The 12,901-nt window shown below is 23.6% G+C and overlaps 1 protein-coding gene across 2 annotated transcripts in view; it reads right to left on the bottom strand.

Annotated features, from left to right (window-relative positions):
• Window positions 1–12,901, bottom strand: part of LOC127278006 (patched domain-containing protein 3) — a 48,719-nt gene that overhangs the window by 10,123 nt on the left and 25,695 nt on the right. For both annotated transcript variants that reach the window (XM_051299490.1, XM_051299491.1), the window contains exons 3-7: window positions 11,556–11,766; window positions 11,213–11,398; window positions 10,346–10,689; window positions 1,587–1,787; window positions 1,021–1,152 (exon numbers count right to left, since the gene is read on the bottom strand). In XM_051299490.1, coding sequence (XP_051155447.1) covers window positions 1,021–1,152; window positions 1,587–1,787; window positions 10,346–10,689; window positions 11,213–11,398; window positions 11,556–11,766 — 1,074 coding nt within the window. The remainder of the gene's footprint in view (window positions 1–1,020; window positions 1,153–1,586; window positions 1,788–10,345; window positions 10,690–11,212; window positions 11,399–11,555; window positions 11,767–12,901) is intronic.

The raw sequence follows: 12,901 nt of genomic DNA, 5'->3' as shown, positions 1-12,901 counted from the left end.
TCGCATGAAACATGACGTAAAACTGAATTTTCTCGCTAGTATACGATTTATAAGTTCACATTTGATATATCAAAGTGAGCAATACCATATTTATATGTATTATCGAGTACATAATATGCACATGAAAGCGTAATACAACTGTCGATTTTATACGGGGTATAGACCGCTGAATAGTCTCGGTTGACATGATCGCTGGAGAAAGCATTTTCGCGGAAATATATTGGCATAAAGTGTATTCATAACATATATATATATATATAAAATCTTGTCCAGCATCTTATTGTTTTCATTTAAAGAAATAATTTCAAAAGAATATTTTTCATGTTTTCTGAATTTAAATAAGTGAAATTTTGTCTTTTTAAAAAAAAAAATAATAATAATAATAAAATGAATTCGATGCAAAAATATTTTTATGTAAATAACTTCTGGTTTTCGTAACCGTATATAATCTATAAAAATAGATTATGACTATAGTTACTAGATTTAATTAGGTTTCAGCTATATAAAGAATTTTTTTTTCTACTTTGGTCATTATTATATTAGGTAAAAAAAAAATTGTACCTCCTTTCAAGACATTCCAAAAACTACTTTTTTTTTATAAATGCCAAACGAACATTCACAAAAAAATGTGTGTTTAAAAAACCAATTTAAACTTTTAATCTTTCTGAGAACTTATAAAGTTGAAAATATTATATTTACAATTTTTAGAACAAATTTGAAAAAAAATTATTATTTATTAGACATGCAATTTACTTAAAATATTTTTACATAAATATTAATATTAATATTTATGTTAATATAATAAATATTTAACAATTCAAATTTTGTGTAACCAACCAAATCAGGTTTGGTTGCAAAAAAAATTTGATGAAATATTTTTGTTATATTTTTTCTTCGAGGTTTTTGCATATATATATGTATAATAATTCGAAAAAAGTAATTAATCGAAACAAAAAAAAAAAAAAAAAAAAGGTTAATGTGCAATGAAATAATTAATAATAAATTGTAATTTATACTAACCTGATTTTGAAAGAGGTTGAACTTTAAAACAGAAGACACTGTGAAGATTTTTTTGCTCGCAGTAACCACTTATCGCGAGGCATCCGGTGAAAAAGGTCAAATGAAACAGGAATGTAAACACCACCGCAAAGCCTATAAAATTAATGTTTAACAAATTAATTAATGTTAATGGTGTCGCGAATGATTAAAATTGTATACGTTACTTTATAATTAATCAGGTTGATAAAAATAAATAACGCATTCTACATCTAAATAAATATATAAATCATTTACAAAAAGACAACTTTTTTTTTATCTAATATTCATTGTATTCATGTTATAAAAAAAATTAAATTAACGAATTTTTTTATTGTTTAATTTTTTTTAATTTCTCTTTTATAGATTAATATTGGAGAAAAATTAAAATAATAAAAAAAAATTGCATTATTTTATTTATCTATATTTTTTTTGGAATATTTTCTTTTTCGGAAAATATAATTTTAATAACTGTATAATATATTAAAAATTTTAAGTAAAATTAATATTTTAATTATGAAAAATGCATGCGTGGAAAATAAATAGTTTACCTGAATAAATGCAGAATATTTGAATTGAAGGGAATTGTGTAAATATTCCTATAAAAAAGGAAACCATATCAGTTAAAGATGTAATGGTGATTGAAACTGCAGCTTCACTCAAAGTCTCAGCCATTCTCAATGGAACTGGACTTGTGAAATCTGTTCGCCTCCAAGCTGCCAACATCACAAATGTATCATCGATACCGATTCCTAAAACAAATTTAAAAAAAAATTAATTTTTCATTATTCAAGTAATTTTTTTTTTTTACAAAAAACTTTTTTTTGTATTCAGTGATTAACATATAATATTCGCGATATTTCGACGATTATAGCTAATTTTAAATACATATATAAATTATAAATAATAATTAAATTATTATTATTTATAATCATAAATAATTTTTTTTTTATTTTTAACCAATTTATTATGTTATAAAAAAATGTAAATTATTTTTTGAGAATACTTTTTCGTTTATGCATCAATAATAAATTTCTTTGTTGAATTTAACAAACTACTCATAAATATATATATATATATACATAAATATATGTATTTTAAAGCATGCATTCTTAACAAATTTTCTGAATTGTAATACACAAGGCAATGAAATAATCTTTAAATTACACGGATTAGTCAGTTTATCATCACATCTTTTATATCTGTGGCTTAATAAACCACAAAACTAACACACAATGAATCATCACTTATAACAAAAGGGAAAATTAATAAATCATACCTTATTATACCAATTTTAGTGTTACTTGACTTTAAAGCAATAAAAATTGTGGTTTAAACATAATTTTTTTGTTTTAATAAAATTTATAATAATAATACAATTATAAATTGATGCATTAGTCAGACTCAAATGAATAATGTATATATATTTTTTTTTTTTACAATTACTTTTTATATGTAGACACAAAAGAAATTGTGAATTCTCAATTTTCATATGAGTTATAATTTTTAACGATATATTTTACATATGAATAATAATTTTCTATTAGATGAAAAACTCATGACCCATATTTTGTGAAATATGAAAAGAATACATTAATATTTTTCAATAATAATTTTTATTATTCATTTTTAACGCGGTGTTCTATTTTTATGTAATTTTTTTTTTTTGTATTAATTATTATTCTTAAAAAATTTATTTCTAATTAATTAAGAATAATTTTATTATTCACTATCTTTTTTTTTTTGTTGGTAATTTCCATAGTAGGAAAAATCTTTTAAAATAAAAAAAAAATTGGGAATTATATATATTATAAATGAGGGAAGTTTAATGTGCTAATAAAAAATTTAATATATATATATATAATAATCTCGTAGTTCTATATTGCTATATGGGCGTTTATGATATATCGAAGTCAAATGAAAGTTTAAAGATAGAAATTAAATTCATAAAGCATTGTAAGGAAGCTTTCGTTTTCCTATACTTGAATGCTTATAAAGATAAAGCGAACTAACAAACTACACAGCTCCACTATACATAAAGTACGTCAGATCAGATCAAACGACTTCCTGCAATGCACAACTGGGGATCAAGCTCTCAGTACAAAAAGAATTAAGTAATATGTTGAACGATAGGAAAATGAGCCAATATGATTTATTATTCTATTTGTGCTCAATGAAATACGTGCATTAAAAAATTTTCACTCAAAATTGACCAATCAAATGGTAAAAATTTTATTATTTCGGCACATAAACCATAAAGACATTGCGAAAGAAAATGGTAAAGTGGAATTTAGAGTAAATGGATTGACTTTTTTACATTGTTAAAATAATTGAGGGAATTTTTTTTTTTAATTTTATTTTCATTGGAAAGCTGAGGTTTTTTCCCATGAGCTATGTAAATATGAAAATGGGACAACAATAATTTTGTGAAAAACATAATATTAAATTAGGCGGTGCCTACCTAAATCCTCGAAGATGATCTCCAGGTATACCCGTTATCGGCACCGCGTATACTTTAATATTCTGTTTCTCACAAAATTATTGTTGTCCCACTTTCATATTTACATAGCTCATGGGAAAAAACTTCAGCTTTCCAATGAAAATAAAAAAAAAAAAAATTTCCCGAAGGGGTGAAAATCGAAAAATAAGGGTTGATTTTGGAAAAAAAGGGTGAAATTTTTTTTTTTTTTAATTTCGTATACATTTTTGAAAAGTACGTGAAAAATGCATGAAAATTCATTATAAATAAATTAAAATCCATCAACTTTTGTCATAGTTATACGGATTTGAAAATGACAATGTTACCCTTAATGTCAAAACTTCAACCCCCTCTACTTTCTACAAATATTTTTTTAATGAGTTTATATTTTAGGGATTTATTACTATCATGTAGGACAACAATTTACCAAAATATGAAACCAATCCCAGAACATTGACTTTTTGGGCTAGGGCGATTGAAAAAGAATCTCTCATATACAGAATTTTTATATAAATGAAAATTCACTTTACAGAATTTTCATTTGTTAGAATTTTTATTTGCTAGAATTTTCATTCCTTCGAATTATTATTTGAAAGAATTTTCATATAACCGATTTTCCATACTATAGAATTTATACATATAATCGAAAAATCATTTAATATAATTTCTAATTGATAGAATTTTCATTTGTCCAAATTTGCAAATGTCCGAACAAATAATCGACAGAAAGATTTTGGCGCGATTTTTAAATTGAACCAATCAAAAATTATCCAGAAATTATTATTATTATTTATAAATAAATTTCATAAATATAGAATTATTGCTAATTAAAATTAGTGTTTATTAAATATTTTAGTTGTGATGACGACTTAAACAACAAATGATTTATATTGACAGTTGATCCTTTTTTTGTATTTTAATTTCAAAAATTGCAAACATAACCTATAATTTGTTACTTCTAAGGTCCCTTTCTTTAGATCGCGTCATAATTAATAGAATTTTCATTTGTTCGAAATTGGAAATGTCCGAACAAACAATTGACAGAAAGATTTCGGCGCGATTTTTAAATTCAACCAATCAAAAATTATTCATAAAATTGTGATTGGTTGAATTTAAAAATCGCGCCGAATATTTTTGTCCATTATTTGTTTGGCCATTTGCAATTTTGGACAAATGAAAATTCTATGAATTAGAAATTGTGTTAAATGATTTTTCGGTTAAGTAAAAATCGGTTATATAGAAATTATATGAAATAATAATTCGAACAAATATGAAAATTCATCTGAAAGAATAAAATGAAAATTCTATGCAATGAAATTGTAGCAAATAAAAATTCTTTAAAATGCCTATTATTGTTAAATGAAAATTCGAGCAAATAAAAAAAATTCTAACAAATAAAAATTGGAACAAATAAATATTCTATGAAGTGAATTTTCAGTTATATAAAAATTTTGTAATGTAAAAAATTTTTTTGATTAAATTTCTACAAAATACTAATTTGAACAAATAAAAATTCGACTTAAATATAATTATGACAAATTGAAATTCCATAAAATAAAAATTCATAACTAATGATTTTTAAAACATAATCATGAGTCCCATAATTTTATACGTTTAATAAATAGTGTCAAATCATTTGAAGAATAATATATATATATATATTTGACGATGAATGGAAGAGAAATTTTTAGAATTTGACATATATTTAGAAAAAATTATAAATTTCATAATATTCACAAATGATTGAAAATAATTGGTATATCCTATGGGCATATTATATAATTTGAATTCAATACTTTTTATTAATAGCCCCATTGAAATATATAAAAGAAACGTTTGTTCAATTCATCGCAACTGCGTATAATAATATATGTAACGTCTTATATTTTTTTTTTTTTATTAATAGCAAATTTTTTTTGTGAGAGAAGATTGATATATGATGCAATATATTTTGAAGGCACAGAATTTCTTCCATATTTAGAGTACCGCGTATATATGATAATGATAACAATTATTTTGTTTATATCAACTCGTGCAGTAGCGACTAGTTGCAATATTGGTAACGACATTGGCATGATGAGTGTTCATTATAAATGACAAGGCGTTCGTTCACACATGACCGTTGGTGTTGGTTACAAATCTCGTATACATATATATATATATATATATATATATTATTGCAACATTATAATTCGCATGATTTTTTTTATTATCTCATTTTATAGTAATTATTAATCCAACTTTCATATTATTAATTTATATTAGAATTTAATTTATTTACAATTTAACAAATAATAAAGGGAAAGAATTTCTCAAACGAATCACCTAAAATTATCTCGAGACGATTTTTTTTTATTTAAGATAGTCAAAAATTTCCATTGTTTATAACAATAATTATTGTTATAAACAATAATTAATTTTTGAAAATTTTACGTGATCCGGTAGAGAAATTCTGACCTAATGATAAATTAAATTAATGAAACAAATAAAAAGCAAACAAAATTATACACATAATTCTATAATGATAACTCTAGTAATTTTGTAACTTCCTTTGAGGCAGTTTCAAAATATTTTCCTTATCAACTCAATATTATTAATTTATTTTTCTAAAAATAATATAACATTCGATTATATCATAATTAACAGTAAAAAAAAAAAGAAGAGACGAAAATTTCATGCAATTTTTTTTTTTTTGGAAAGTGTTTTAAAACATTTTCTCGTTTAAGCATGTAATTTAAAAAATATATATATATATGTATACATATTCGAATTATAGGTTTTCATTAAACTCCTAATTGGCACGCGTTTATGCCCACCCAATGAACAAAAGTGCTACCATGATAATTATACCTGTTAAAAGAGGAAGACAAAACATTTCTCTTTTAATCGAAAAAAAATTACATGAAATGGTGCGCATAGATTTAAATAGAAATTTCCATTTCGTTTTTTTTTTCTCATTCATTTGTACTATTTGAAAAGTGAAATGCGATCAAAATTAGAAAAATGATTCATTATTATATATTTAATAAATTGTATATAGTCAAAGAAAAGATGTTTTTTTTTTTTAATGACAAAAAATTTTTTTGTTGTGAATGAAAAATCAGGAAATAATTAATTTTTAAAAATATGCGTATTTATGAAGAAATATTCATTTCAACATCCCTTTCAAAATAAATGCGTTCATCTCGTTTTACTATTTTATGTTACAGTTTTTTAAATATTTACTATATATATAGAGAGAGAAAGAAAAAACCAGAAGTCGAAACTTAGAAAACGCATAAATTAGAAAGCATCTTGAATAAAATTGGCACCTTTTTTTCAAAACGTATACACGTGTTCCTCTATTTAACCCAAGAGATCATGTTTCCACTTTAAACAAGAAAGTTTCATAATAAAAGTATTTTGCAAAACAAAATTTAGTATATATATATATATTTCGAGAATTTCTTTCAAATTAATATTAATTTAAATAATTTTTTATTTTTGATGAAATAGAAATTTATTTAATTTATATAAAAATAGTGTGAATAAATTTAATTTCATTAATCTGGGTCATTGTTAAATATTATCGATTATGTAATTTTTTTCTTTTTTTTTACTGTGATCTATTTTTTGAAGCATTGCACGACCAGAAATGACCTTGATCCATGTTAGCAAAAGTACCATTTGTTCAGACCATTATAAAACAACATCGCACCTTTTATTATTCCTAAAGCATATCAATTCATCGTCACGAATACGTTTAACCCGTATTGGACTCATCGCCATTCAAGAAACAAAAGCCATGAGACGTCGTAAAGCGCCTGATATTCTTCGCACTTGATACTTGCGATAACTTTCCTTCCAATCTATTTAAGATCACACTCATTGAGGTCTTATCCTTGATGAACTTTTGCCATTTTTCCCCTCAAGGAAATTCACTCACAATAATAAAATTCTTTACAAGTCAAACAGAAGGACAAAAGAAAAATAAAAATAAACATTCTAGGAACTAAAACTCTAAAAACAATAATTTTATCATAAAGTGCATATCAAAGGGACGCACGGTTATGTTCTAAAAATCATTAGTTAGAATTTTCATTTTATGGAATTTCAATTTGTCGAATTTGAATTTTTCAGAATTTTCATCAAAACCATTTTTTACATTACAAAATTTTTATATAACCGAAAATTCACTTCATAGAAGTTTTATTTCTTCCAATTTTTATTTGTCAGAATTTTTTTATTTGCTCGAATTTTCATTTAACAATAATAGGCATTTTAAAGAATTTTTATTGGGTAGAATTTCATTGCATAGAATTTTCATTTTATTCTTTCAGATGAATTTTCATTATTTTGTTCGAATTATTATTTGATATAATTTCCATAAAACCGATTTTTACTTAATCGAAAAATCATTTAACACAATTTCTAATTCATAGAATTTCCATTTGTCCAAAATTGCAAATGGCCAAACAAATAATGGACAAAAATATTCGGCGCGATTTTTAAATTCAACCAATCACAATTTTATGAATAATTTTTGATTGGTTGAATTTAAAAATCGCGCCGAAATCTTTCTGTCAATTGTTTGTTCGAACATTTGCAATTTCGGACAAATGAAAATTCTATTAATTATGACGCGATCTAAAGAAAGGGACCTTAGAAGTAACAAATTATAGGTTATGTTTGCAATTTTTGAAATTAAAATACAAAAAAAGGATCAACTGTCAATATAAATCATTTGTTGTTTAAGTCATCATCACAACTAAAATATTTAATAAACACTAATTTTAATTAGCAATAATTCTGTATTTATGAAATTTATTTATAAATTCTAATAATTCTGTAGTATGAAAAATCGATTATATGGAAATTGTATCAAATAATAATTCGAAGAAAATAATGAAAATTCTACAAAATACTAATTCGAACAAATAAAAATTTTGCTCAAAAATAATTATATATGACAAATGAAATTCCATAATATGATAATTCTAACTAATGATTTTTAGAACATAATTATGCGTCCGATATCAAATATTAACAAAAAAGTAAATTTTTGTTTCTTTTGAAAAATGTCATGATTTATATTTTCGAAAAATTTTACTGTAAAGTGGTTTTTTTTTTCTAAGAAAATTCATGTCATATGTCAAATATTTTCGATTTGTTTGATCGTTTGATGTGTTAACTTCATTTGCATAGGTATTTTTCAATTATATAACTTCTTATATTAAATTTACTTTCTATATATATATATATACGCCTTTTTGCGACGAACAAAGCGGGGAAGAGTAAACATTATGTAAAAAAACGTTGGTCCTCCAAAACTCCTTCGCAAGATTGTCTTGAAATAATTTCATCAACAATATATAATGAGAAAATTGTCCAACAAAAAAGATTTTGTCTCATTTTAAAGACAAAGCAAAAATAAAGAGAAATGAAAATATTTATTATATAGAAACTTTTGATTCCAGAAAAAAGTAATTATTATTTATATTGATAATTATTTTTTCTATATTAGCTAATTTAAAAAAAAAAATTTTAAGTTCAATTTTAAATTGATATTTGTAAATATTTATTACTCATTTATATCCAGTTAATTAAACTATAATTATTATAATAAATGGATTAAATTGAAAAAAGGATTTTTGAAAATTCTTTTCTTTTGAAATGTATGTGAATAAATTAAATTATTAAAGCGATTGAAGTAAATTAGTAAAGTATATAAAAACATCATTAAATGAATAAACATTACATTTCTATATTCTTATGTACTACATATATAAAAGAAAATTTTCTTTTGAGTCAAAGATCAATTCTAGCACACAACTTGTTATATCGGAGGACATGTAGAGAAAGCCCGTAAAATCGATTGACTATCTAAGATAGACAGTTTAGCCACTTTCATTGTATCATGCTGTGACTGTGGAATAATTAGAAACTTTGCATTCCACATTGTTTAATATACAATACCCCAAAAATTAATCCTTCTTTTGTTTCCCACAAAATCGTACAGCAAGAGAAATCTTTTATTTATGTTTATTTTCGAATCAAATAAAAAGTCAAATTTTTATTTATAACTAAATGTTTAATCGAATTTTTAATTTAATGGAATTCTTTAATTTAATTAAATATTTATGCAACAAATTTTTGTATTTATTGTTGAATTTTTTAAATGATCGAATTTTCATTTTCACAATTATTAAGTTTAATTGTCATTTTTTTAAAAAAATTCCATTTGTCCATTTTTTTTATTTTCACGAATTGGTATTCCTTAGAATTCACAAAAATTCAATATTTTAGAAATTCTATTAAATTCATGCAAATGAATGTTCGATAAAATGAAAATTAATAGCTGAAATGGAAATATTTAAAAATTTGGCTTAATATAAATTCTATTTATTAAATATAAAAACTCCAACAAATTAAAGTTGGTATAAATAAAAATTCTGTTAATGAAAATTCAACTAAATAAAAGTTCTGTGAAATGGATATTTTTTCAAATTTAATTTAATTTGAAATTTTTTTTTAAATTGAGATTTCAATAAAATTATTTTTTTAAATTCCTAAAACTTCTAAAAAAAATACTGAAAATCACTGGAGAAAATTATAGTTTTTTTTTCTTAATACTCTTGAAAATTAACGTTTCCTCCTTCGAGAATTGAAGAAATGGAAAAAGTTGATGAAAAAAAAAAAAAAAAAAAATTGACAGGTTCTTCTCTTAATTTTCGAAAATTGAGCTCGGGACCCTTGATTTTAGTGTGAGGATAAAATATAAATAGTGGCAGGTATATAAATTTGTTGGAGTTATATAAAAAAAAAAAAAAAAAAAAAACATCTATCACTCACCTATCATTAAGAAGGGTGCGGCTAAGTTGAGACCGATGAAATCCACCCCCAAGTAAATGCAGAAACCAAAGGCAGCGGCCGTTGCTGCAATAGCCGAAAGATTTCCCAGGAAACCGAGCCACGGTTTGCTTCGAACCCAATCAGTCATCATGCAGGTGATTATGGAAAAAATGGCCATAAATAGAAAGGCACTAGTGAAATAAGGCACCACTGTTTTTGTATTCGCTTCCAATTCCAATTCCAATGATCGTGAAGCAAATCTCGCAACGTTAATGTGCTTAAAAATATTTTCATTTTCTGCCTTGCCAACAACCTCCAGAAATTTCTCTTCCCAAATCGAACCACTAAATAGATCCATGAAAATTTATTTATTTATTTAAAAATACATCCGAAGAAATATTTTATTTTGCATTTATTTCAGACAAATAATAATTTAATTTAATTTAACACAAATAAAATTTATTTGGCAAATATTAAATTATTTAAATTTAAATAAAAATTAATAAAAATATTTTTCTAGTTTCGGAAAAAATATAACTAAAAATATTGAACGGAAAAAAAATTATTTAATTCAAATAATCGGTTAATTGATTATTATCAAATAAATATTCATTTGTATTAAATAATTATTATTTGAGATGGTATTTGTTTTAAATAGAAAAATTATTGGTTCAAATAAAATTTATTTAATTTAAATAAAAATTATTTGATTCAAATAAATATTTATTTGACAATAGCCAAGTATAACCAATTATTTGCGTCAAATAAATTTTTTTTCAGTGCATTAATTTATGTCATTATTTCTCTCCACAATAATTTTTTTTTTTCCCCTCTTTTTTCTCGTGAATTTTGAAAAAAAATACTCACATTGCATCCTGACGTTTAGTGCCGGCAATGAGGAAATAAGCGAATTGCACCGAAGGTACTGAATTAATTGTCAAATCTTCAGTAATATTACTTCCTCCAAAATAAATTGGAAAGAGATGAGTATCCCATGTAACTGGATTAATCATCAATGGAAATGTTAAATTCAATTTATGGGTCTCTACATCACTGGAAAAAATTGTAATTTATTCCTTAAGCTTTTTGAAAAATTATAATTAATTTATTAATATATTTATATTAAACAAAAAAATTATATAAACTTTTTTTAATTTTTCAAAAAAAAAATCTTCTTTTATTATATATATATATAGTTTAATATACTTACTGAATAATATGATGAAGATTTAAAATATCATTTTCGACACATTTATTTTGCCATCGAGCACAAACTTTATCGTATGTATATTTTTCATCTTCAAATATAATTGTTGCATTTCGTATAATTTGATCAAGTAATCGTAATTCATTCCAAACTTCAGTTCTCAATAAATTTGGATCGCCATCTTTTGGCGTTACTATCACGTGACCAAATCGTCCTAAAATTAAAGAAAAATAGATTGAAAATCATATTTATGAATATTGATAAAATTAATTTTGTCTACTTTCTATAGTTTCAATCATAGTAATAATTTTATCACCTGTTTATGATAAATTTAAATTTAAATATATCATCAAATATTATTTTAGTTTTTTTTTTTTTTAAATTATTTTTGACTTATTTTCTTTTTTGTTAATTTTTTGTATTTTAAGTTAAATTGAACAAATATAAAAGGACAGTTTAATTTTATTTATTCTCGTTTATTACTGAAAATAAATAATAATTAATTGACACAAATTGCAAAACTAGATTATTTGATCAGATAAACTTTGAAAACATTATTATTTTTTATTTTTGAATATTCGAATCCATTAATAATAAATAGAAATAGTTATTCTAAAGAATTTTTGTATACTTACTTAAAATTCATATTTTACAAGAAATAAGAAAATTTTCAAGAAAAAAATTTTTTTTTAGAAGTATATAGAATATATCCTACAAAAAGACGTATCTTCATGATTTTTTAAAATTAGTCAGCAAACATAACTTTGGTCAAAATATATAATACGGAATGACTCTTCAAATATATAATATAAAATATATTAAAAGCAAAGAAAACATTTTTTGAAATTAATCATAATTTTTTTTTCTACTCTCTCAATCTGAATTAGTAAAAATCTTTACTAATTTAAATTAGTGATTCACTTTTTAATTTAGAATTAGTTAAATTTTACTCATTGTTTGTAAAAGTTACTAATAATTAGTAAAATTCACACTTGGAAAGATTCACCGGAAAGTGCCCCCTGGAGGTTCTATCAGAATTCCGCCGAAACTTCCAACGTAATTCCGTCGGAATTCCATCGGAGTTCCAAAGAATTTCCGATGGGATTCCGACGGAGTTCCGAATTAATTCTGACGGAATTCCAACGGAATTAGGACTCTAAAAATTTTGAAAAAAAAAATTAATCGGAATTCCGTCGGAATCCCATTGGAAATTCTTTGGAACTCCGATGAAATTCCGACGGAATTCTGATAGAACCTCCAGGGGGGCATTTTCCGGAGAATCTTTCCAAGTGGGTTTTACTAATTCAGAAGCAAAAAGTAAGTCACTAATTCAATTTAAGTAAACATTT

The sequence above is a fragment of the Leptopilina boulardi genome, unplaced genomic scaffold, assembly GCF_019393585.1.
Source record: "Leptopilina boulardi isolate dan_hultmark-lab unplaced genomic scaffold, ZJU_Lbou_2.1 LbouV2_193, whole genome shotgun sequence".
NCBI lineage: Eukaryota > Metazoa > Arthropoda > Insecta > Hymenoptera > Figitidae > Leptopilina > Leptopilina boulardi.
This window is presented reverse-complemented; position numbering and strand designations above follow the sequence as displayed.